At 38.6% G+C, this 23,566-nt stretch overlaps 2 protein-coding genes and 1 long non-coding RNA gene across 3 annotated transcripts; all 3 read right to left on the bottom strand.

The window, feature by feature from the left end:
* Positions 1-217: 217 nt before the first annotated feature.
* Positions 218-4,700, bottom strand: LOC135612197 (uncharacterized). Its single transcript, XR_010486821.1, has 2 exons — positions 4,438-4,700; positions 218-4,344 (listed from the first exon to the last, which is right to left on the bottom strand). It is a non-coding gene; the product is annotated as an uncharacterized LOC135612197 (long non-coding RNA).
* A 635-nt stretch (positions 4,701-5,335) lies between these two features.
* On the bottom strand, positions 5,336-11,233 carry LOC103984092 (eukaryotic initiation factor 4A-8). Its single transcript, XM_009401516.3, has 5 exons — positions 10,995-11,233; positions 8,828-8,900; positions 8,599-8,705; positions 8,038-8,468; positions 5,336-6,192 (listed from the first exon to the last, which is right to left on the bottom strand). Exons 2-5 carry the CDS (start codon positions 8,893-8,895, stop codon positions 5,557-5,559), a joined length of 1,242 nt encoding a protein of 413 aa, XP_009399791.2. The 5' UTR covers positions 8,896-8,900; positions 10,995-11,233; the 3' UTR covers positions 5,336-5,556.
* A 2,636-nt stretch (positions 11,234-13,869) lies between these two features.
* LOC103984091 (translation machinery-associated protein 22) lies at positions 13,870-17,766 on the bottom strand. The gene is made up of 7 exons (XM_009401515.3): positions 17,508-17,766; positions 17,335-17,439; positions 16,921-16,985; positions 15,659-15,740; positions 15,480-15,547; positions 15,312-15,395; positions 13,870-14,093 (listed from the first exon to the last, which is right to left on the bottom strand). Exons 1-7 carry the CDS (start codon positions 17,656-17,658, stop codon positions 14,037-14,039), a joined length of 612 nt encoding a protein of 203 aa, XP_009399790.1. The 5' UTR covers positions 17,659-17,766; the 3' UTR covers positions 13,870-14,036.
* Between the last annotated feature and the right edge of the window lie 5,800 nt (positions 17,767-23,566).

The raw sequence follows: 23,566 nt of genomic DNA, 5'->3' as shown, positions 1-23,566 counted from the left end.
TCTGAACGGTCGCAAAACAAAGAGTCCAAATAGTCCACTACAGACCGAAATCCCCCACAAGTGTGCTAGTCATAGGTGCCCAACAAGCCAATCACGTTAGTGATGGCACGTGTGACTTGATAAAGAATCTTTTTGCTTATTATATTTTGGCGTATATCACTTTATAACTATTGCATATGTGCATATATATATATATATATATATATATATATATATATATATATATATATATATATATATATATATATATATATATATATATATATATATATATATATATATATATATATATATATATATATATATTGTGATGTCCTTGGATTTGTGCAATGGGAATCGGATCGTGATGAGATCACGATAATGAGATCGATTCACCTTTAAACACATATCCTAAATAATCCCGATCATAGGTTACTCGAGAGGGACATCGTGATAACCGGATAGACTAGTGTGCTGTATACCCGTCCATATGATGGATGCAGCTGGTCTCATAGCTGCTCGTGTAGGGACACTAGGGATACAGTACAGGAGCTCATTGGAAAATGAGTTCACTGATTGATCCGCTTACAAAATGTTGAATGGTTGATGATGCCTTATTGTCAGACAGCGATTTCTTAGTCCTAGTGGTGTATCTGGTCCTTAGACTTGAGACACTAAGGATGTCATGTATGAGTGCTCCACTCTTTGATACCAGACTTATAGGTTTGGCTGTCCCAGATCTAGTACAGCTGGTCATTGGGAGTGGTAGTCGACCTTACGAGGGCTATTGAGTGTCGATAGAGGATCATCCACTCTCGGCGTCATGAGAGGAATATCTCATGTGTTCTTGCTCAGACAAATCCCTGGCCAGGGTCATTCGGGTTGAGAGAGAAAGAGTTCTCCGGGAGAATCCGATTAGAGCAAGACTCGAGTAGAAACCGTATGGATCTGACAGCACCATGCTCGATATACGGTCTCTGGGATATTAGATGGATGAGGGACTATAGGTACATGGTAACTGAGGACAGACAGGTCCAATGGATTGGATTCCCCTGTATCGTCTGGGGACTACGGCGTAGTGGCCTAGTATGTCCGTAGTCGATGAGTCGAGTGAATTATTACAGAGATAATAATTCACTGAGTTAGAAGGAGTTCTGACAGGTATGACTCACGGCTAGCTCGATATTGGGCCTAGAGGGTCACACACATATGGTTGGCATTGCGATGAGTAGAGGTTCGGATATGAGATATTCGACGGAGCCCTTGTCTTATTGGATGCAGATCCAATACCCACTAGGGAAGGACCCATTAGGGTTTGACACGGGATCTCTATAAATAGGAGGGATTCACAGCCCCATAGGCTAGAGTCTTTGCTTGCCCTTCCTATTCTCCTCTCCCTCTCCACCTCAAAGTAGGCCTGGAGTTTTGAGGAACGTCGTCGCAACCCTGCTGTGTGGATCACCGCTAGAGAGGAGGACGCTTGACCTCCTTCACCCTCTCCTAAGGATCTGCAAGGAAACAGGGATATACGATCTCCCTAGGTAACACAATCTCTATACGTAGTTTTTGTGTTTTGCGGATTTTGCGCATCAATCTTCGCACGACGACGAACATCTTTTTGGGAATCGGGGATTTTTGTTTTCTTGTTCTTCCGCTGTGCATATGATGTCGCCCCCCATGATTTACCAACAAAGTGCTCATATTACACAACCTTTATTTGTAAGCCTAGGACAACCATCAAATTCAACTAAAATGGAGCTGTTAAGCCTTCGACTATCCCTCTATATGTTGTGCCAAGCATGAACAAACTAAGAGACACGAACATACATGAGCATTACATTAAACATATCCTTTATAGTTTTGTTTATGACATTCACCCCCACTTATTCCTTCGACATCCTCATCGAAGCCTTTGTCGACGTTGTAACTCCTCACCTTTGATGAGTCTTCAATCTTGTGCTCCAGCTATAATGTAAGCCTAGGACAACCATCAAATTCAACTAAAATGGAGCTGTTAAGCCTTCGACTATCCCTCTATATGTTGTGCCAAGCATGAACAAACTAAGAGACACGAACATACATGAGCATTACATTAAACATATCCTTTATAGTTTTGTTTATGACATTCACCCCCACTTATTCCTTCGACATCCTCATCGAAGCCTTTGTCGACGTTGTAACTCCTCACCTTTGATGAGTCTTCAATCTTGTGCTCCAGCTATAATGCATCTCCTAACTTCCAATTACTCTCCGTCGCTATTCAATACATGGACGGATGACCCGCCTCTGTGTTACTATGGTTTTCACTCCTTGAATCCATAGCCCTTCTTGTTGTCATGTTATTCACCGAAGTGGAGTTCCTAGTAGTTTTCAATCATACCCCCGTATGATATAGTCTCTTACGGGACTAGATTCGTATATATTACATTGCCACGAATGGTTCAACCATGATTCGCTAAATCATATTGCCTTATGGTGACATCTTTATTGCATTCTGATCCTTGTGGGATGAACTCGGATTGTGATCCCTCCATGTGTGGTCTCTACCAACACATCGTATGACCTGTTTCACCTTTGATCGTATTCACTCCTTTGGCAATCGACCTTCGTCCACTCGCTCTCAGGTCACACCTAGACGAAGCATCGCTCTAGGATACTCCATCGCCTAGTAGCTCTTAAAGTTCACCGACTTCACTAAAATTGGTGCATCATTGTCTTGATCATGAGTATTTGCCCTTACCAGCATAATCTTCACTACGCACTGCTTCCTTCATGGCAACTTGATTGGCAACACTATGACATATTCTTCAAGAGTACCTGCCTCCGTATCCTCTTACCCTGTGCTAAGGCCTTTTGAATCTAACTTTACCTCCGTAAGTTGAATCGCCTTGGTTCCTCCATCAAATGCTTCTCCAAAATAAGATGCATGTGCCCAAAAGCTCCATTTGTCTTTGACACCATGCAAGATAAGTCTACAACATCAGAATGAAGGCCTTATGGAACGACATGATCCCACTCTTGCCTTTGTAAGAGTTCGTGTCCTAGACTTCTATCCAATGAAAGCTTTGTACCTCCGCTCCATGTTACATCTTCTATGTCAGCTTCCTTCATGCGACTTAGGTATTTCGTTAATTTACACCCAAGTTGCTCCGCTCCTTGTTTTGCATTAAGTTGATGATGACCCTCACGCCTACCATTCCACGGGTCAGCCCTTTGTTGAGTCTGATCTTCATATCGACTTTAAGTGTACCTTCATCTCGTGTTGCTTTGGGTCGCTCCCCCACTTAATCTCGTAATGCATTTTCCAATGTATTATCTTAAACGAGATCATACGACGACTCCTCGTCGCTTACTCGTTCCGTTTAGCTTTGTGAAATTGTTTTGAGGTATTCCTCAATATGTATGGTCTGTTGCACATGGTTCTCCCTCTAGAGAGCCGGGACTTATCTCTCTTGGATATCCATCTCGTTGGAGCAACTTCTCTCTTCGCTTCCTTCTATCTGAAAATTTTAGAGACCACCATCCCCTTGGACTACTCCGCCTTATTGAACAAACTATGCATTATTCTGCCTCCTACAAATGCACTTGCTAGATTGTAATACCACGCCAATATAGCCCTCGCTGTACCCTTCAAGGCCTAACAACATATTGAACTCGTTATATACTTCAGCCTCCTATGGACGTATCCTTCTCATGTTGAAGAGAAAGTTTCAATGCTTCATAGCGTTGAGTTTCGGTCGCCTTGAGATGGCCACGAACACTCCATCGTTTGTATACAAGCCTTTGCATGAGTACCGAATTCTTCGAGTTAGCAATTCCTCTGTGAGCTTTGCACAACTCTTTCGGTCGCTAAATAACTCATTCCACCTTACATTATCTCATCCTTTACCAAGCACCTCGCTTGCCTTGAGCACCATCAAGTATAGTTGCTAACATTGAATCGTAGTTCAAACTCAACCATCCCGACCTTTGTGTGCTACGTATTCTTCTCAGCTTGTTTGTCTTTGTCTTCGTGTGTCTTTTGTGCGAAAGATCATCATTCCTCTGAATATCGATCTTTACCTGTGTCTCTACGCTCGTTTTCCCTCAAACTTCTCGATCCTCGCGAAGGCTTCACGGCTTCCTCATCCTCCGGCTCCACGTCGCAGAATGCATCGTCCACATGAAAGCCTTCGATGGCTGAGTGAAGTACAGATCACACTCCACGTAGACTGAAAGATTAGGAGGACGGCTCCGTTCTCCACCTCGTCATGGGAGCCGCAGAAGAAGAAAGCGACGATCCTCGTGCGAGCGGTGGCGGACTCCGATGTACACATGGAAGCGTGCGACGGCGAGGGACTAGGAACGGGATCTCAATCGTATCTTCTAAATGCAAGATTAGAAGCAAGAATCAAGAAACTACCAGAACAAAATATCAAGAACAACAGGCAGGAGACAAGAGCATATCGCACTCCCCACCGAGGGGAAACCAGCGACTCCGATGATGATCGGCCGAAGCGAACCCCATTTATAGCCCCAACGAAGGAGAAACGTGTCGGGATTCGCGACGACTCCGTCTTTCTCCTGCTCCTCGTCATAGGAGCCTCAGGTAGTCCTCGGCCCGGCCACGGCAGAAGAAAGCGACGATCCGTGGGCAAGCGGCGGAGGAGTCCGACGGCTGCGCAGGCGATTTCAGAGGATGAGGAGGAGATGGGGCACGGAAGGTGGAGCAAAGGAGGGAGGGTTCGAGGACTTGTTGATGTCGTTGGAGGAATCTTTTATTTTTATAGGGCTGGCACTCGCACGTGTGAGCCAACTGATGGTTGACATCTTTTCGGTCTATCGTTGATGACTTCAAAAAAAGAACGGACGTGATTTATTCCGAAGATAACATCCACACGCGCCGGGTTATAGTATAGAAAAGTGAGCGCCCTCTCACTTAGGAACCCCATATCATCGGATTAAAACAGTGACAGATTTGTCAAATACATACACATTTTGTTAGCCCCTAGGATTAAGTGACATATGTCACGTTGACTCGATGAGGTTACATTAACACGTGCAGAGACTTCTTGAATCAGCCCACATATGGACCATGTGATGCAGAAGCTGGTTACCAAAACAGGATTCAGCACAAATACCGTAACAAGCGGACAAAGTTGCTGGCACAAATACCGTAACACACGTGGACAAAGTTGCAGAGTAACTGATGTTTATGCATATGCTAGATTTAGCACAAACCTCAATAGCCAGAAGTTAGTTAACATAATATATCAACGTCATAATACATAAACCCTTCAACCACTAAATCAAGAAAACCAACGAGTTCAAAGAAGACATGAAGATCCAAGAAGGTACAGAAATGCAGACAAAAGGATGGGAGAAAGAGCCTTAGCTTCTACAACTCTGCAAATATGGGATGCCCGATAAATAGGGTCCTGAGTAACCACCATTACACAAAAATAAAAACCAGCACTTGACAAGTCTTTCTTTTTTTATCACAGTTCAAGATGGTCAAAAGACATGCCATCAACTGAGTTTATTACTAAACCTAATAGGACATATATAGATTAAACATCCAGCTTAACAAAAATAACATCAGATTAGGTCTGCGACATTGGATGGCAGCTCCTCAATCACCACATTGTAGAACCTCTGGATATCAAACAACATTCTTTCGTCATCAACAGTGACAAAGTTGATTGCAACACCCTTTCTTCCAAAACGACCACTTCGCCCAATACGATGAAGATAGTTCTCTGGCTGTGTTGGCAGATCATAGTTTATAACCAGGGAGACCTGCTGGACATCAATGCCACGAGCAAGAAGATCAGTGGTGATGAGTACACGGGACGAGCCAGAGCGGAACTCACGCATTATAATGTCCCTAGTATTTTGATCCATATCTCCGTGGGTTGCTGAGACAGTATGGTCCCTGCTCCTCATTTTGTCAGTAAGCCAGTCCACCTTACGTCGAGTATTGACAAAAATCACACTCTGCGTGATGGCCAATGTCTCGTAGAGGTCACAGAGGGTCTCAAGCTTCCATTCTTCCTTCTCAACATTGACATAGAATTGTTTGATACCCTCCAAAGTAAGCTCATCTCGTTTCACAAGAATCCTGACAGGTTTGTTCATGAACTTGCGAGTAATCTCAAGAGCCTCTGGAGGCATTGTGGCAGAAAATAGACCAACTTGTATCTTGGAAGGAAGCAGCTGAAATATGTCATAGATCTGAAGAAAGAAAGCCCATTAATGAACAGATATACCTTCCCTCTCATAACCAATTAAGGCACAGAAGATGTAAGAAAAGCTGGAAGATTAAATGGAACTTCACATGAAAGTAGTAAAACCAGTTGCATCAAGTAAACATAAATAAATATTTGAATGTTCACTCAAAGGTAAGCTGAATGTTAACTCAAAATTATGCATATGACTAGAGACAATGGATTTCTAGGCATGAGATACAAAGATGCAACAATATTTAATGACAACAAAAATGAAAAAAGGTATAACAAAAGTATTATCAATGCAACCAAGAGAATTTTGTTAAACCTGGCACTCAAGTTTCCACATAACAAGCTCTTACAATATCAGGCAGCATGTGTTTGGGCATTCTGAAAAAATAGCCTGTATCTCAAACAAAATTAACAATGATGTTCCTGCATAAAGCAGCCACCCCTTTAGATGTCAAACATCATAAGTGAGTCAATTAAGACCAGCAAAAACATCGTGACTTGATTTATCTCACTCATGCTATGAGTCGTCTTTAGAGATAATTACATTTGGCACCTTCTTCTTTTGGTTATGGTGTAATAAACAATTCATACTGAAATCACATATCGAGCAAAGTATCAGCTATGAACTCCAAGAAACATCTTATTAGAGGTTTTCTTAAACCACAGGGTGCTTTTTGTAATTTGTATTTTATAGTCAACATTTTGGCTTAAATTAAAATTTTCACATCGTTGTAATAGCAAAAAGAATTATAGTCAACATTTTATAAACAATTACAACCTACTCATAGCAGTAATGTTTTGCTTGTTCAAAAAAAAATCTGGATTATTCAATAAAACACCATATAACGACATAACATGGTAAGAAGTTATATAACTAGTGAAGACAAGTGAGCAAAAAAATATGCATATATTTTAGAAGTTGTACATATAGTTGTAAACAAATTATGATACAGAAATCTTCTCCAAAGATATCCAGGAAGTAGTTGTAAACAATGATGGTTTGATAAAATGGCAACCTATACCATTTAAAAGTCCATTTTGGACAAGGCACCAATTAAACCATGGTTTTAGAAAACTGGCCCAATTTGAAAACCATTTTAATAAGGTTGTCACCTTATCAAGGTGATGATAAGCTCTTAAATATGATGGTTTGGTAAAGTATATATGCATGGTCTTCCAAGAATTTATGGGATAGCTTATTTCCATGACATATTATGCCTTTTACTCTCATTTTATGATAACCAAATTACAGTTTCCTTTTCAATAAACAATGCAAGTAATTTGCACGACTTCAGAGCAAGCAAGGAGATACCATTTACAGCAAAGCAACAGTAAAGCATAAACAAAGGATATATTTTACTCTTTCACCTCTTCTCCTTTTCCCTCCATTCCTTCCCCCCACACCCAACCCTCCCTCTCTTTCTGTCATGTAAAAGGAGTTCAGTGCCTAGAGCCTAGACACTCTACAGTGCTGGCAATAATCTCTTGCTTGAAAGATGAGCACTCTGGCAGCTCAAATGTGTGTGTGTTTGTGGACACACAGAAACACACGAAAAAAAAAATTTAGTGAAAAAATAATATAAGAACTGCAGCTAATATGCATTTAAAGTTGGCCCACGACTAAGTAAATGTTGCACTCTGAGGACCAACTTAATAAAGCCATTGTGTGCTTCCAACTTTAGAAAGTATTTTTTGTTAACCACAGATAATAGTGAACTCAAGTTTAAAAATTGCAATTAGCAGCATAGAAAAAGTTAGGTGCTTCATTTACTATACATAATACTTTACTGAACACAAAAAATAGAAACTTTTGCATCTATAGAATGGGCATTGGGAGCACCTGATCCTTGAAACCACGAGAAAGCATTTCATCTGCCTCATCTAGCACAAACATCTTGATGTAGTCAGGGCGAAGAGATTGCCTTCTTAACATGTCAAACACACGACCTGGTGTCCCCACAACAACATGAACCCCACTTGAAAGAATACGTTGATCTTCACGAACACTAGTTCCCCCAACACAAGCATGAACTTTCACACCAAGATAATCACCAAGTGCACGCATCACCTTTTCAATCTGCTGGGCTAATTCACGAGTTGGAGCAAGAACCAAAGCCTGACATTGTACCAAGCCATAATCAAGCTGTTGCAGAATACCAGCACAAAATGTTGCAGTCTTTCCAGTCCCTGATTGTGCCTGCTGAATAACATCAAGTCCCTTGCAGAAAGGAACAATACCTCTTTGCTGGATTGCGGATGGCTTTTCAAAACCTATAGTTCACAAAGTGTAAGAACAAATATATTAGCAAAGTTCACACCATGTAGAAACAGATATATTAGCTTACACCACTTCTATTAGATACCAACATCTCAAATAGGTAAAAGGAAGGAGGTAACTTACCATAAGCATAAATGCCTCTCAAAAGGTTCTCCTGGAGACCCATAGCATCAAAACTATCAAAAACCTCATCATATGATGCAAAAAAATCCTGCCCATCGTGCGAAAGCCTGCCCTCTCATGGAAACAAGACCACATCAGTAAAAATTTTAATCTAAGTCAATGAATAAGAAGCGCATCATGTGAAAATCAATTACTAGCAAATATAGCAAAAAAAGGTAAGAAACAGTACAACTCATTCATTTTGGCATCATATTGGCGAGCATCAAATTGAGATCCTTCAGGTGCCACTCCAGCCATGATAGCTGAAATCAAACAGAAGAAAGCGAATAAATAATATGATAATATGATGATGGTAATGAGAAAACCAAAAGTTCATAAAAAAAGGAAAAATTAGTTGTGGTCAAATGTGCAAAATTCAAAAGCCACAAAAGTGACACAACATCATTCCAGATTATATTGAGTAACATTTGGAATCCTGGCATGAGTATGCTCTACATAAAGCTATGTGTAGCATTCAACTAGGACACTGGAAGAAAATAGTAATTGATTATATCAGCCATTACACAAATCAAGGCATTGACTTTATACCATCACAATGTAAGAGACATCAATAAACCTACCTAGATTTGTGAGATAAAAAGAGTTTCACTGCATGGTACCAAAGATTATATACTCAAAACAAAATAAAAAATTTAGAAAAACTAGCAACCTTAATAAATGAGTTAAATTGTGCTGAATGCATGAAACTGTAATCTTTTACAACACTCTTTCGAAATTCAGAAAGCAAATAAATTCAATTATTCAACACTCAAGGTAAATCAAATAACTGCCCTGACCCTGTTTATCAGAATTTCAAATAACTATGCTATTTACCCTCAATCCTAAGGCCATGGATCAAAAGGAATAAGATTGAGTATCCCACAAAAAGAAAAATTGATAACTTGATACCATATATTTTTTGCATCTATATATGTCAATCAGAACAAATAATATGTCCAACGTGTATAGATGCAAGAAGCCCATAGGTCATCTTTTACAGTTCAATTAATGTGAAGGTGGCTTAAGTAAACGAGCATGCACATCTACATAAATCATTGTCTAGTGTATATCACAAAACAGGGCCACATTCAGAGTGCACCATGTGGGTTTCAGACTATATTTTACATTTCTCATATATGCATAAATTCCTTAAGTTATAATTAAATGCTAGCACAATCAAGTCGCTCAGCCAGATCAAACTACACAGTATAACCAGATCAAACTGCACAATATAACCAAAACATCCGGAGCTATCCAAATGAAAGACAAGCAAATCAGTAATTAAGGATAATTTGAATTTATAAACCTCTATATAATTATAAAGCAAGCACCATAAGGAATGCAAAGATTTTATCTTGTGGAGACATCAACTACTTATGCATGGCAAATCAACAATTTTCATGTTTCCTTACCATGGTTGAATTGGTCATTCATACATAAAAAAGACCCAAACGGGATTTTGCATGTATAAAACAAGATTAGTTGGAACTATGTGAAGTAGCAGGAATTGTAAGGAAACAGAACTACCCTTCAGAGTCAGATGGCCAACTGCAGAAGTGGAAGGATTCTTAGATTCTCATCAAAGCTAATCCCAATAGCATTCTTTATTTTAAATTAATAAAAAAATTTAGTCAAGCATTAAAAATTTACAAACATAAAGAACGAACAATTATTTCCGTATAAGTTTGGACTAGATTGAGGATTAAGTACTTATTGAACAGATTCATAACAAAACTTCTATTACTGGTACAACTTAATAATGTAGCAACTTGTACTCAACAGAGCGTACTTAAAGATTTGCTACGATAAACATATCTACTCATCACATGTGATGTAACGCGCCAAGACACAGAAAGCCCGATGAACTACTGAGCTCAGCCGCCCAATCCTAGGCCCCCGAAAACAAATAGATTCCCCAAAGAAGGCACAGAACCCTTCGTCAAGAACCCTGCTTCATCAAGTTTTTCTTCCTCAGGTCATGAAACCCAGATTTAATCCAACCGCTCAAACTACTTAGATCTAACCAAAATCCACAAACCCAAATACTTCCTCACTCGATAAAGAAAACAACAACAACGCGTACACTCAAAATCCACCAAATCCTAGATTAATCGAAAACTATTAATACTATGAGCCTTACCCCAAAGAGTCGGATCACAACGAGCCCTAACAATAGAACAAATTCCAACGACATAAAATTATAGAAAAGCACAGCTGAATCGGTTTGAATGCCAAACGATAAGATCGGAACTTCCGTTACCCTTTAAACCCTAATAGCTCCACCAAAGATAGAACAATCAAGAGAGAAGAAAGATTATAAGACAAATCGGAGAACGATGGAGCAGAGATCCCAGTACCTAAGATTTCTCGGGAGCGCAGAGGAGATCTGTGAGCAGATAGCGATCGTGTGTTCGAGAGAGAGGCGGATAGGAAACAGAGGCAAAGCTTTTCTTGAGTGAGAGAAAGGGCTAAGGGTTCGCCTTTTAAATCTATTTTCTAATGGCCCCCCTCGGCTTCTCTGTGCATTTATGTTGCGTAGTTTGATCGAGTTCTGAATAGGAATTGGAACCGAGACGGATGGCTTGTGGGATTCCCAGTCCGTCATGCTGCTTTGCTAACTCGTGTATGCATACATATTTTATACGTTTGTATGGAGGTGTACGGTAGATATACACACGTGCTAGCATCCGTGCGTATTCTATCGACACCCTGTTATAATATTTGAAAACGACAAGAAAAATATTTATTTAAATTTCAAGGAGGGGTCAAACTTTATTGTTGGATTTGATTAGTCGACTATTTATGCTTGTTCAACTATGCAAAAATATTCATTTTTGTTGCGGTGGTTTTGGCTAATATTTTTAAAGTAATGTTTGGTTTTATTTAAGTCATATGTTATCCTTAATATTTTTAAAATAATATTTTGATTGTAGATTAATTTTTTTTTTAAATCTTTTATGATCCCTTAAAAACGTAAAGATGTGCTAAAATGACTATTTAGCAAATATAATATGATCTGTTATAACCAAAAAGTTCTAATAAATATTCACATAATATTATTGCGGAACATTATCCGAAAGACTCATTTAGTCATATGTCACCCGGATAACTCTTGGATGCTCTAAAACCACCAAAATGACTACTTAGTTAGTTTATTTTTTAATAATTTTACTTTTACGTGATGATTATACATAACTTACTTTTATAACTCTTAACTCTAAGATGATTACAAAAGTTAATAAAAAATAAGACTATGATATCGAGCTCTTTATACGTTATATAAAACAGGAATAAAATCGAAAGACACGAACATACATAAACATTATATCGAACATCCTGTTTATAATTTAATCAGTATGTCACACAAGTATTTTATTTTTTTCTTATATAAGTAAAATATTTTAAAAAAACATAAAAAATGTGTTTGATAATTTGTTGTTTTGAAAGTATTTGTAAACTTTGGAAATAGTAAATATACTTTTTTTTAAAAAAAGAAAACAGAATCTTCTCAACCCAACATGGTTTGTATATACTTGTAGATACATATTTCGCAAATCTCTTAAAATTCCAATTGGTTAATTATTAATCATAAATATTTTTATTAAAAAATGCTGCTTGTATTTCTTTTGCATTCAAAAGACAAAAAAAAGAAGAGAAAATGGATAGATCGCTCAACCCTTTTTTTTTTTTGTCAAGTTATAACTGATAAAAAAAATGCTGAAGACAGTTAAAAAAAATCTAATCCAAAACAAGTCTGACTTGCATAGACACTTCCATTAATTGCATTGGAACTTGGGAACATAATAACACTTTTATTGCATTAAGACTGTGTTTGAAAACACATTTGAAGTAATTAGAGAAAAGGATTTGAGTGAATATATAATCATAGAATATGCTTTAAGAGTTTGATAAACACTAGAAAAAATATATATTTTAAATGTGTATTGATGCAACTATTGTTTGGTAAAAATATATTTTAAAATTTTATTAAATATTATATAATAAATTTATCTTTCTAACATTTTCATATAATTTCAATTAATTAATAATTAAAAAAACTAAATAAGTGAATGTATGTAATTTTATAAAAAATTTTGTATGACCCATATATATAATAATATAAATGAATATAAAAGAATCTTTAAAAATAAATAAATAGAATTTTACCTTATATAAACGACATAAATTATGTTGATAATCTTTATATAGTGCTTTAAAATTTAAAAAAAATATATTATTATTTCGTAAACATTGAAATGCTAACATTATCTTCGGATAACATCAATATTTGAACATTTGCAAAGCCACGTCCAAGCTAAATATGATTTATAAAAAAAATATTAAACATCAATTGATATCTAAAATATGTATTAGGCCTTTAATGCATATCTCTTTGGAACAAACCCTATTTGCCGTATGCTATCTCATCATAGAAATTTTTGAAGTCAGAAGCCCAAAGATGTAACGACCACTAAGCACCAAATGAGCGAGATTGATTAGCTTTGTCTTTTACAGTTCTAAATATACAGTATACATAACCTGTGAAAATTGTACGTAACAGTACTCCTACAGCCAACCAGCATTGCTTCACAGTGAGGCATGCAATTCAGAGTCGATGTCAAACCATGCAAAAGGGAACATTCCTCAATGTGTTGGTCCTTCTGTGCTCACCATATAGTTTTGAAGGACATCCAGTGCCAGCCTCATCGAGACAGCAAATGCACATGAAAAGTTAATTGTACCTAAACTAAGGCGAAAAGAAAAGATATGTTGACCGCATTGCCAATACAAAAGGGGTTAGCTACCAAGCCATTAGATTCAGTAATTTGTTTGATAAACAGTAAAGCAAAGAACAAGCAAGAAGTATGTCTGCATAAAACTAAAGATATGCCCTCATTCAACTCCAGGTCATATACCAGACTTTGTAGATCCATCTAAACAGGTTATGTAGAAATTCTAGCAATTGCCACCAATATCATTACCTGAACGCACCCCTGAATCTTGAAATTTCCCGCAGCTTATTTAGACCTAAAATTCAGTTGGGAAACTGAGTTCGTCACAGCATCTCTTTCCATAGATCAACTTAGTTGTAAGTCGCAGCAGGCAAGCCATCCCGTAATTATACAACAATATGACTACAATTTTGAAAAGCCAGTCATTTAAACTGAATTGTGCATTTTTCAGTGTCAAAATTGAGCTCCTTAAAGCAAGAGCACCATGGCAAAGAAAGAATTGAAATCCACATTGTGACACTGATAATATGCCCCAAGGACAAAGGTTCAAACATATATAAAATGAAATGCTCAGGGGGACAAGTCTTTTAGCAGGTAAGGTACAACTCAACCATAATATCGTTACAAGCAATTCCCGAGAATCCTTATTTTCTGAAAATATAAGCATTAAGCGGCAGCAACCTTTCTTCCATCTTCTATGAAGAAAATTGCAGTTTCTGGCACCTAGCATATTGTAAGGACAAAAGTTAGTAATGGCACCAAATTCAAATATATGAACTAAATTTGGAGGACCACAAGCAAAGAATGGTAAACTGCACATATCTGGATGTAGAGAACACATTACAGTGTTTTTTCTTGTGAGGTTAGGATTAACATCGACCAACATAAGCAAACTGCTCATACTCAAAGACGATCAACAAAAGCAAACTGCTTGTACTCAGTGAGAGAGAGATATATATATACAGAACTAACAGGATTCTAGACTGCAATATGGGACAGCCAAAAGTTTTAACATTAAAAATATACAATGACATGCAGTATAATAACCTTTTGCGACATTCTTTTTAGATTTTTAACTTTGCAACTAATGTCTGAACAAATAAGAATCCCTCGTAGACTGATCGCTAGAAAAATTTCACCTAAGAGACAATATTTAGGCAATAACAATACCTAAGTCTTGATCACCAAATTTAGAGCATAGTTGAACAAGTTGCTAATTGTAAACTACTCAAGCCTCTTTAGAACATGACCGTCAATCTTACTATCAAATCATGAAATAGTGAGGCAAAATTTGTTCCTTATGTTGTTCTTAAGAAACCTATACATAATATATGGATGGACATTTTTCTGATGGTGTTGGTTAGCTTATTTGGTAGAGATTTTGAAGGTGTCAGCATGATACACACACACACACACACACTAACCAACTATTAGAAGCCATCATGACTTGCATTAGCATGCAACAGATATGTGAGACCAATATCCCAAACTATAAGGAGTTCATTAGGTGTAGTAGGTCTGAGTTAACTAAAAGTGCCCCTACTTTGGAAGATTTTAGTAAAGGCTGCATGGTGAGAAGATTATAGCTAAGAATACCAGTGACGAGACAAAATACCATTTAGGGTGATTTTACTATTTTGAAGACTGAGGTACATGAGTATGTTTTCTATCAAGCCCAATGCCCTCTCTCTAAGACACAAGCATACACACAAATATATACAAAAGATGTATAAAATGCAGAAAATTTTGGCCAAACATCACATGGTCAAATATAAAATGTAGAAACTTTTGGTCGAATATCACATGGTCAAATATAAAATGCAGAAACTTTTGGTCAAGTATAAACTGTTAAGCATTTATACAACTATAGATGAATGCCTATGATAGAGATAAAAAATACGATATTATTTGACACAAAAAAGATGGTTATAGATGGATTACAGCTGGCCAAGTCTCTGTAATGAACTCCACAATATCGTATGCTATGTCTCCTTGGACATCAATCTGTTCTTTCTCAGTTGGTCCCTGAAATCAATTTTCCAGAACGACTTACTGAGAAAATATTTGAGCAAAAGCATTTCCTGTGCCAACAAAACAATGCCAATTCACCTTAACAACAGAAGCTCCTGTAGCAAATTTTTTCCCAAGCTTCTTTGATGCATCACTCAGTTTTATGCCTGCAACATTACGATAAAACTATCAATATTGAACCACTTAATTAGTACATGTGCATGTATCTGAAGTATCTCAAGACCAAAACAAAGCTGAAAGTCCTGGAAATCACTCACCGAAAAGCTCTAGGCCCTTAACAACAGTAACACATTTACGCTTATTGCGTACAATCTTTTCAATGACAACTTCTTGTTTTTCCTGAAAGAAAAGAAGTTAATCATAAGTACCTTAGTACTTCCACATAGCATCAAAAGATTAATCCAAATATTGACACTATTAATTCTCTGAAGCAGCTAGTCGCTTATATCAAGAATTATCTGTTGTATTGGCCAAGACATCAAAAAATATTTAATTCTGAAAAACACATGATAGACATCTATGTGCATTATTTTCATCAATTTAATTTCCAATCTGAAGTTTCATCTCACTCAAGCTTCAAATTCAATTTTTCACAAATTTGATCTTCCAGCTCGTCGTGATTATATTACATTTGATTGTCTGCACATTGTCGTGTTACGGCTGAACATGTTACATTTATCCAGGCCCTACCCTATTGATTAATTTGATTGACCAAACAATCCTACATCGAGCCATGGAGGATCGTGAGCAAGTTGAAAGCACGACATGAATCCACTCTCTGAATGGCTCATAGGATCTGCATCAGGTATATAAAAGATAGGTTTCCAAGACAGAGAAGCACCACTAGTTAAATAATCTAGGATAAGACACAAATTTTCGAGTTAGATCTGCTTGAGTTGATCAGACCTGGTAAGAAACTAATCAGGTGTTGGAAACTCTAAAATTGGCCATGTTTAACAAAAATCTTCTGTTTTACATTTAACTCAGAATGAGTTTAAACAAAATACAATCCAACGACAAATGAGATCATCAAGAAGATTGCATCTCCTTGGTTACTGAATGACACGGTAATCATTTCCAGCTGGATAATATGGAAAACCCAAACTTTTCTTCTTCAGCACAGTTAAACTATAGTAGAATTGCCTAAAAACTAACCTGAAAATATATAATCTTATGGTATAACATGTCAACCAGTCATTACAGAAGAAAAGTTCCTCACAGAACCAACAGAGTTTCCCAGTCATAATTCAGAAAACAATGTATATACCACATCAATTTAATTTTGAGCAACAAACCAATTAATTTGGGCATAATCAACCAATCAGTCAAAATAACTCTCTTGCTATGGCTAATGGAAGATTATGAAAGAGAATATCAGTATATCTCTGTTAACTACAAAATGAAGTCATTATCCTAATAGAGATCATAGATGTCTCACGGTAGGATATTACTATCTTCAAGTAAGAAGAAGTCATATCTCCTGCAAGAATTTTGACAAGCATAAGTTTTATGACCTCACCTTCTTCTTTATCTTACCACCAGGAAGGCGCTTTACTTCATCCTGCTTAGATGCTGAAGCACTCCCTGCACAAGAAAAGGGATCTTACAAAGGAATGAGAGAACTAACGTCATGAGAGACGTCTAAAACTATCTCAAGACCGAAGGAAAAATTTATATGTTATTAACAAGAAAAAGAAAAAGACATTCACGAAAGGAATCCCTCTGAAACAACAAACAAAGTCACCCCATATCCCACTTTCTAATTCCGAATGCTTATTCATACCTTATCAATTTCGACAAAATTCTATCTTTTAATCAAAAGTCTACGGAATCACATACAAATCAAGCAATGCATTCCTGTGAAACGGAACAAAAAGAAGAAAACAGAAAAATCTCTATTGTGATCGCAATAATACTTCTCCAATTCAAGTACCTGAGGGAGCAGATGAGGCATCGCCGCCAGCGCCGTCACCAGAACCCGAGATCGCCACCGACTGGAGCTGTCGGGCGGCCTTGTCCGCATCCGTTTCGTTCTCCTCTAAAACCCAAAGAAATCGATCGATGAAGAATCGACAGGGGAGAAGGCGATAGGGGCCAGCCAACTACCTTTGAGGAGGAGATCAGGGTAGAGGTCGGGGGCGTGGCGGCGGAGCCAGGGCTTGCACTTTTCGAAGTCGGGACCAAACTCACAGTACTCCGCGGGGAGGCCGCATACGCCGCAGTAGAGCACGCGCACCGCCTGCGGCTTCTCGGCCATCGTCTTCGACGAAAGAGAGGGTTTCGCTGCTTTCTTGTTCCTACTCTTTCTCGATCTCTCTCTCAGAGCGTTCCAAAGAAAGGAACCCCATACGATGCCCTCTATCAGCTTCCCCTACCCGAGCGACAGCGGGGAGGCAAACTATTATGGGCCGTATATGGGCCGTCCAGGTCGGTTAGTTGACCAATACACCCGGCCTGTTAAATGAAAAGGAAGTCTGGCCCACATTCTATTTCCCGCAGTCTCAACAATTCATGGTTACGTGTGACAGAGCAGCGAGCACACATGGCTTCGTGCATTCACACCCTCTCATGCAAGAAAGCGCCGTGGGTGCTCACTCTGTTCTGTCAACCTCCGTCATGCTCACCCTCCTTCCTGCACTCACCCCACAAGAAACCAAGCAGACCGACTCTTTGTTTGGATGATGAGCAAGCGATCGAGGGATTGCAATGTTCATATTAGAAAGAGAGCATTGACATGGCTCAACTCTTGTAGGCTATATAATGGCGTTACCTTGAAAGGGATTCATGTCTCTCTCATCTCTCTCTCTCTCTCTCTCTCTCTCTCTGTGCGAATAGGTTGGCATTGAAATGGTTGCGAATACGAAGGGGCGTATGCGTGTGTAGCACCATGAAGAGGCCCGTGGATAACTGCACCCATTGCGAAGCCAATAAAAAAGGCAACTTTACTTCCCAGGTCATCTTCCTCGGTGATGGATTAAAGGTCACCTTCCGAACCTTCTTTCAGTCTTCTGTCAGAAAGAGCAGCTCAGATCAGTCAGTCAGTCAGTCAACAAGCTTCTTGCATCACTGATCTCTTCGGCTTTTCCTAGTCAGATATTGTGTCATCCTGGAGCTGTCAGATCACTCGGCACAGCACCGCAAAATTCTAGAACACTTCCGGTGGAAGTTCCAACCATTTGATCTGTCGAAGTCTTGGGCTAAGTATGACTTGGACACTTCCAGTGGACCCGCCTACACCAATGTTCTAGATAGAAGTAGCCGGCAAATAAGATAATAGGAACACTCGGATGCCACACATTGCAGCAGATAAAATCCCGCAATCTTTATGGAATTATTTTCACAGGAGGATAGCCATATGCTTTGACTCGTTCGTGTGGAATATTATAGGCTATGAATGCATCACACCATCTAAGGCATGTTATAAAAAGATACGATCAAGTATATCCAGTCGTGAGTAGGGTTTTGACTACAGTCTCCACATCCTATCGAGTTTGCTACCTTCGAGACGAAGGAGAAGAATTGACTGCCTTCGTAGAAGATTCCAACTCGTGAAATTAGTCAAGAAGTCGAAAACTGCTTAATTTTTCGGAGAAGAAATCGAGTACCACAGTGCCGTCAGTCGGTAGAATAAAGTATTGTGTGGATCATTGAGATAACAAAAGAACAATCTTTCCTTTTGTTTTAGCAATGAACCTTCAAAAACACACTTTTAATTGTAAAAAAGTTAATTGTAAAAGGCATGGATAGAAATGATTGTCCAACAAAAGGTTACAGTCAAGTTGATCGTATGATCAATTCAGGTATCTGAAGAGGGTGTATATCAATCGAGAACAAGGAGTTAAAGAGAGATGTTGACAGATTTGGAGGAACTATATGGTGTATTATTCGTTGGCTATCTCAAATCTTGTGTATTTCTTAGTTCCATAATATCTACACCTTCTCTCTATCATACGTACAAACATACGCTTAATCAAAAAGGTTTATAAGCTACGGCTAACGAACACGTGAAAAGTCAGCGTTGTTAAGACTCGATGAGACGTCGATGAATGTCGACCGAGAAGTGTGATGCTTTCTTTTATTTTGATCATCAAATTCAAATGCACATGAACAATTATAGGGGTTTAATATGTTTAGCATTACATAGTTGGCGAAGCCTTCACTGTCATCCAACGCAAGCTGGGAAAACACATCTTACATAAGATTCAAAGATATGACTGTAGATTCCATCCTCCGTTAATCGTTGTTTTCGCCCGACGCAACTAAGTGTGAGGTCTGACATCGTCGGAGCTCAAACGCAGAAAAACAATTTTATGATATTGTTGGTTTTGGTTTCATTTCATGTTAAAGCTTTGAAAGGTCTATAAATGGGTGTCCTTTGCGTGCTAATAAAGGCTGCCAAAAGCCTCTCTTCTTAGCATCTTCTCTCTTCATTAACATCTGGCCGAGCCATGGGGTTCTTCTCCTGGGTTAGCAAGATCAAGACTGCCGTTCGCAGCCTTAGTAACCTCGCCAGCCCCTTGCCATCCGACCACCCATTTCGGCGACTGTTGAGCTTTGGTTCATCGAATGGCCGGAACGAAGGCTTAGCTGCGGAAACCGAGCTCCGAATTAATCCAGCAACAGCAACAGAGTCGCCTGACCTTGAGGCGCCGGTGATCGACGAAGTCCAGAACTCGAGGACGACTGCAGGGATCGAGGTACAGCCAAATAATCCGGCAGCTGCTGCCAATAACGGACAGGACTCGAGGACGATAGCGGAGTTAGCAGTTCCTGCGATCTTGTCTATAGGAATCTACTCGAGCGTCCCGTCCAACGTCCAGCTCCGCCACGATGCCTTCCCCCTCTACTACCCGTTCCTCGCCATCACTGGCTTGGGAGTGGGTTTGAGCCTTTACATCATCGTTTATGCTCTAGCCAAGTCCAACGGCGGGCAGGAGGTTGAGTCTACTAAACGCAAGGGCATGAGGGTTGCCATCGTCTTCTTTCTGATAGCATTTGTATTAAGGATCCTTCTCCTGCAAATTCAATGGGATTAGATGGACTGGTGTTGTTGGAGCTGTAGTTCTCTGCGCCTTCTCTTGTAACATTATAATTCATCTGAATTGGATTACAGTGGAATCTTATCGGCTCCGAATTGATTGGTTGTACGTTAGATCATGGCTGTGTTATTGAATACATGACGCTGTCAGCAGTTTGTGAAGCATGTTGTACTATTTTTTTCCACGCCGACCTTGATGTGCCATTTTTTTCTTGGTGGCTATAAGATAGTTCAAGGTCAAGTCAGTTGTCGAGTACCCAAAATAAAGAGAAGATAAGAGGCAATAGGACAGCTTGTCTATTGTCGATCGCTTTAGAAGCTTGTTAGGATGAGTGCTTTTTTGTCTCCGCTCTAAGGGTGTGTTTGAAAGTTGTATGTTTTGAATATGAATTAATATTTCATAATTTTTTTAAAGTTATATTTGACGTGAATGATATATTATAAATACTCAAACATGAATATTAATATAATTTTTTAAAGTTTTAAAATATCTTATGATATTATCTAAAATCACACAATTACCACTATATAATATAAACCCGAACCTCGTCTCCTCTAGATTTCTATCATCGCACTTCTCTCGTTAGTCTTACGCATCACTTGCTATTATAAATTGTTAAAATAAAAAAAAAAATCTTTTAAAAAATTTATTTGAAAAAGTGATTTTTTAAGTTATTTTTCAAAGATTATATATTTTTATGAAAATATCTATAAATAGGTACTTGAGTAAATTATAATCATCATCTCTTTTAGATTTTTCTTCTTTCTTAATAACTCTAAGTAATTGAATTATATATTTTCTAATTCTTTTTTGGAGGCTCTTTATTGTTTGCTCAATATGGATATTCTAAAGGCTTATTATATCTACTAAAATTATTTGTATAAAACCCATAGCAATCTTGTTGAGAGAGGGTGTAAATATCATTTTTAGGAAAATGTTTATATACGTTTCAAGCTCAAATATATTTTCTATAGTGTTCTTGATCTTGTGTTTATTATTGGTTTCCATAATATTTTTCATCATCTTCTTTGTTATATTTTCTAATAATTTAAGAATAATATTTTATAAGTTTATATAAATCTTTAACCAATTTTTAATATAATAAGACCGATGAAGTCAAGGCTGAACAAAAGAAAGAGAAATGAAGATGAAGTTATACGTAGATCACATATTCTCAATGCTCCTTCGGAATTCAAGTACGAGGAGGATGGTATAAAGAAGCCAAACGGCAGACAATGTTTTGTTTGCGGCAATGATAGGAAAGCTGTAATGGCAATGATAGGAGAGCTGCTGCAGACATAGAAGGCTACAGCGTAGGGTTATCCCTTGACGATGACGAAACGAGTTGGCTACGATTTGGTTGACGGCGGAAAGATTAGGATGCCGAGCAAACCCAAGAGCCAGAGAGGGCAAGTTCATTAGAAGAGAGGAAAAAATGGTATTGTACGACCAAACATCATCGGGGAGATCGACCCCTTGGATGTGGCAGTTGGTGAGGAGGAAGAACTAGTCTTGGTGAAGCGCAATGGTGTCATCGGTGCTCCGAAGGAAGACGGGATAGTCCAATGGCCTGAGTGAGAACCAGCAGGAAGGGGTCCGATCTTTGAGCAGTAATGATAGATCGAATGAAATAGGGCAACCGGATCCACCACGGAAAACGCCTCCGTCCGCCTCGAAGTAGAGGTGAGGAGGATGCCCTGGACGACGGACTTGAGGGCGCGAACGGAGGTGGAGTCGAGCCAAAGGAGGAAGCCCAAGGGGTGGAAGAGCGGCTCGTTGTTGCTAGCAAGGACGATGCTGAGGACGACGGGGAGCAGTGCGATGTAAACGACATTGGGCTCGCTGCGGCAGGTGATCGCAAGAGCGAAGATGGCCGTAAAGAAAGGGGCGATTGTGTAGACGACATGATTGAACGAGATAGGCAGGATCCAAAGGGTGGCACTGCCACAGACGATGGAGAAGCATAAGATGATGCCAAGTAAAGAAGAAGAGGGATCCGTCGACATATTAGATTGCTGGTGTTCGCCGAGAGGAGCGGGCACTCAACAACACTTGGGGAAGAGAGCGCCCGAGCCCCCATGAGCGTACCGGCCCTGAGTCTAATATCATGATAGATTAAGATGTGATGAGAAAGATTGATTAAGCTTCATTGACGTGAACTATATTTATGTATTTATTATTATTATTATCTTTTTTTCATCTTTTATTTAACTATAAAATGATGAGTTTATCGAAAGAAAAGGCCTTTTGGACGCAGACATGCAGAAATCTTTTGTAAGTTAATGTGTTGAATAGATCGATGAGGGCAATCGTTCCGCTAATAGCAAAAGGGATGGATGGATGAAAGATCATCATCGAGAGATTTAGGGGGGAAAAAACTATTCATGCAAGTGATGAGTGTTGAGAGAGAAAGATTCAGGTTCTTATGCTTCTTTTTTTTTTTTTTGTGCTTTCTTAATGTGATATTTAGGATATAGCTAACATGAATGTTCTTTTATTGTAACTAAGCCAATGCATGTATAGATCTTTTATAATAAAAGACATACATCCTGACCTTCAAAGTTTTGTTGGATAGGATGTTCATGAATACAGTTGCAATGGGAGATGTTACTTGGAATCGTTCCCAAGGTTTGACTACTAATGAGCATATTAAGGTCACACCCCTTGATAGTGTGACGATGGTTCGAAGTTTTGTTGGTTATTCGACATACATTTATAAGGAACCTTGCATGACCTCAAATCATACCAAAAGTGTATGGTTAATGGAGTTGCTATATGAACATGCAAATGGGAATATGTTTAGAAACTTATTGAATATGGTCTTAAAAGGATCTAGGAGTTTTGAGGATGCCCAAATGCTTGCTATGTTTCTTCGTATCTTAGGACATTAAATAATAATAAGTTAGTGTAAGAGAAGCCATAAGCACGTGCTTTGGTATGATTTTACAAAAATATATGACATGGAAAAAGATTTGATCCAATCATCTAATACGTTCCACCGATGATAACAAATGATCTAAGACATTGTGGTCAAGCCAAGACCTACCATGGTGGATTAACACTTAGTTATGGTAGATCAATACTCCCTCTACGATAGTCAAGCTAAGGCCTAGAGCCCCAATCCGA

Source organism: Musa acuminata, chromosome BXJ2-5 (assembly GCF_036884655.1).
Source record: "Musa acuminata AAA Group cultivar baxijiao chromosome BXJ2-5, Cavendish_Baxijiao_AAA, whole genome shotgun sequence".
Lineage (NCBI taxonomy): Eukaryota > Viridiplantae > Streptophyta > Magnoliopsida > Zingiberales > Musaceae > Musa > Musa acuminata.
The sequence above is the reverse complement of the archived record's forward strand: the minus strand, read 5'-3'. Positions and strand labels throughout refer to the sequence as shown.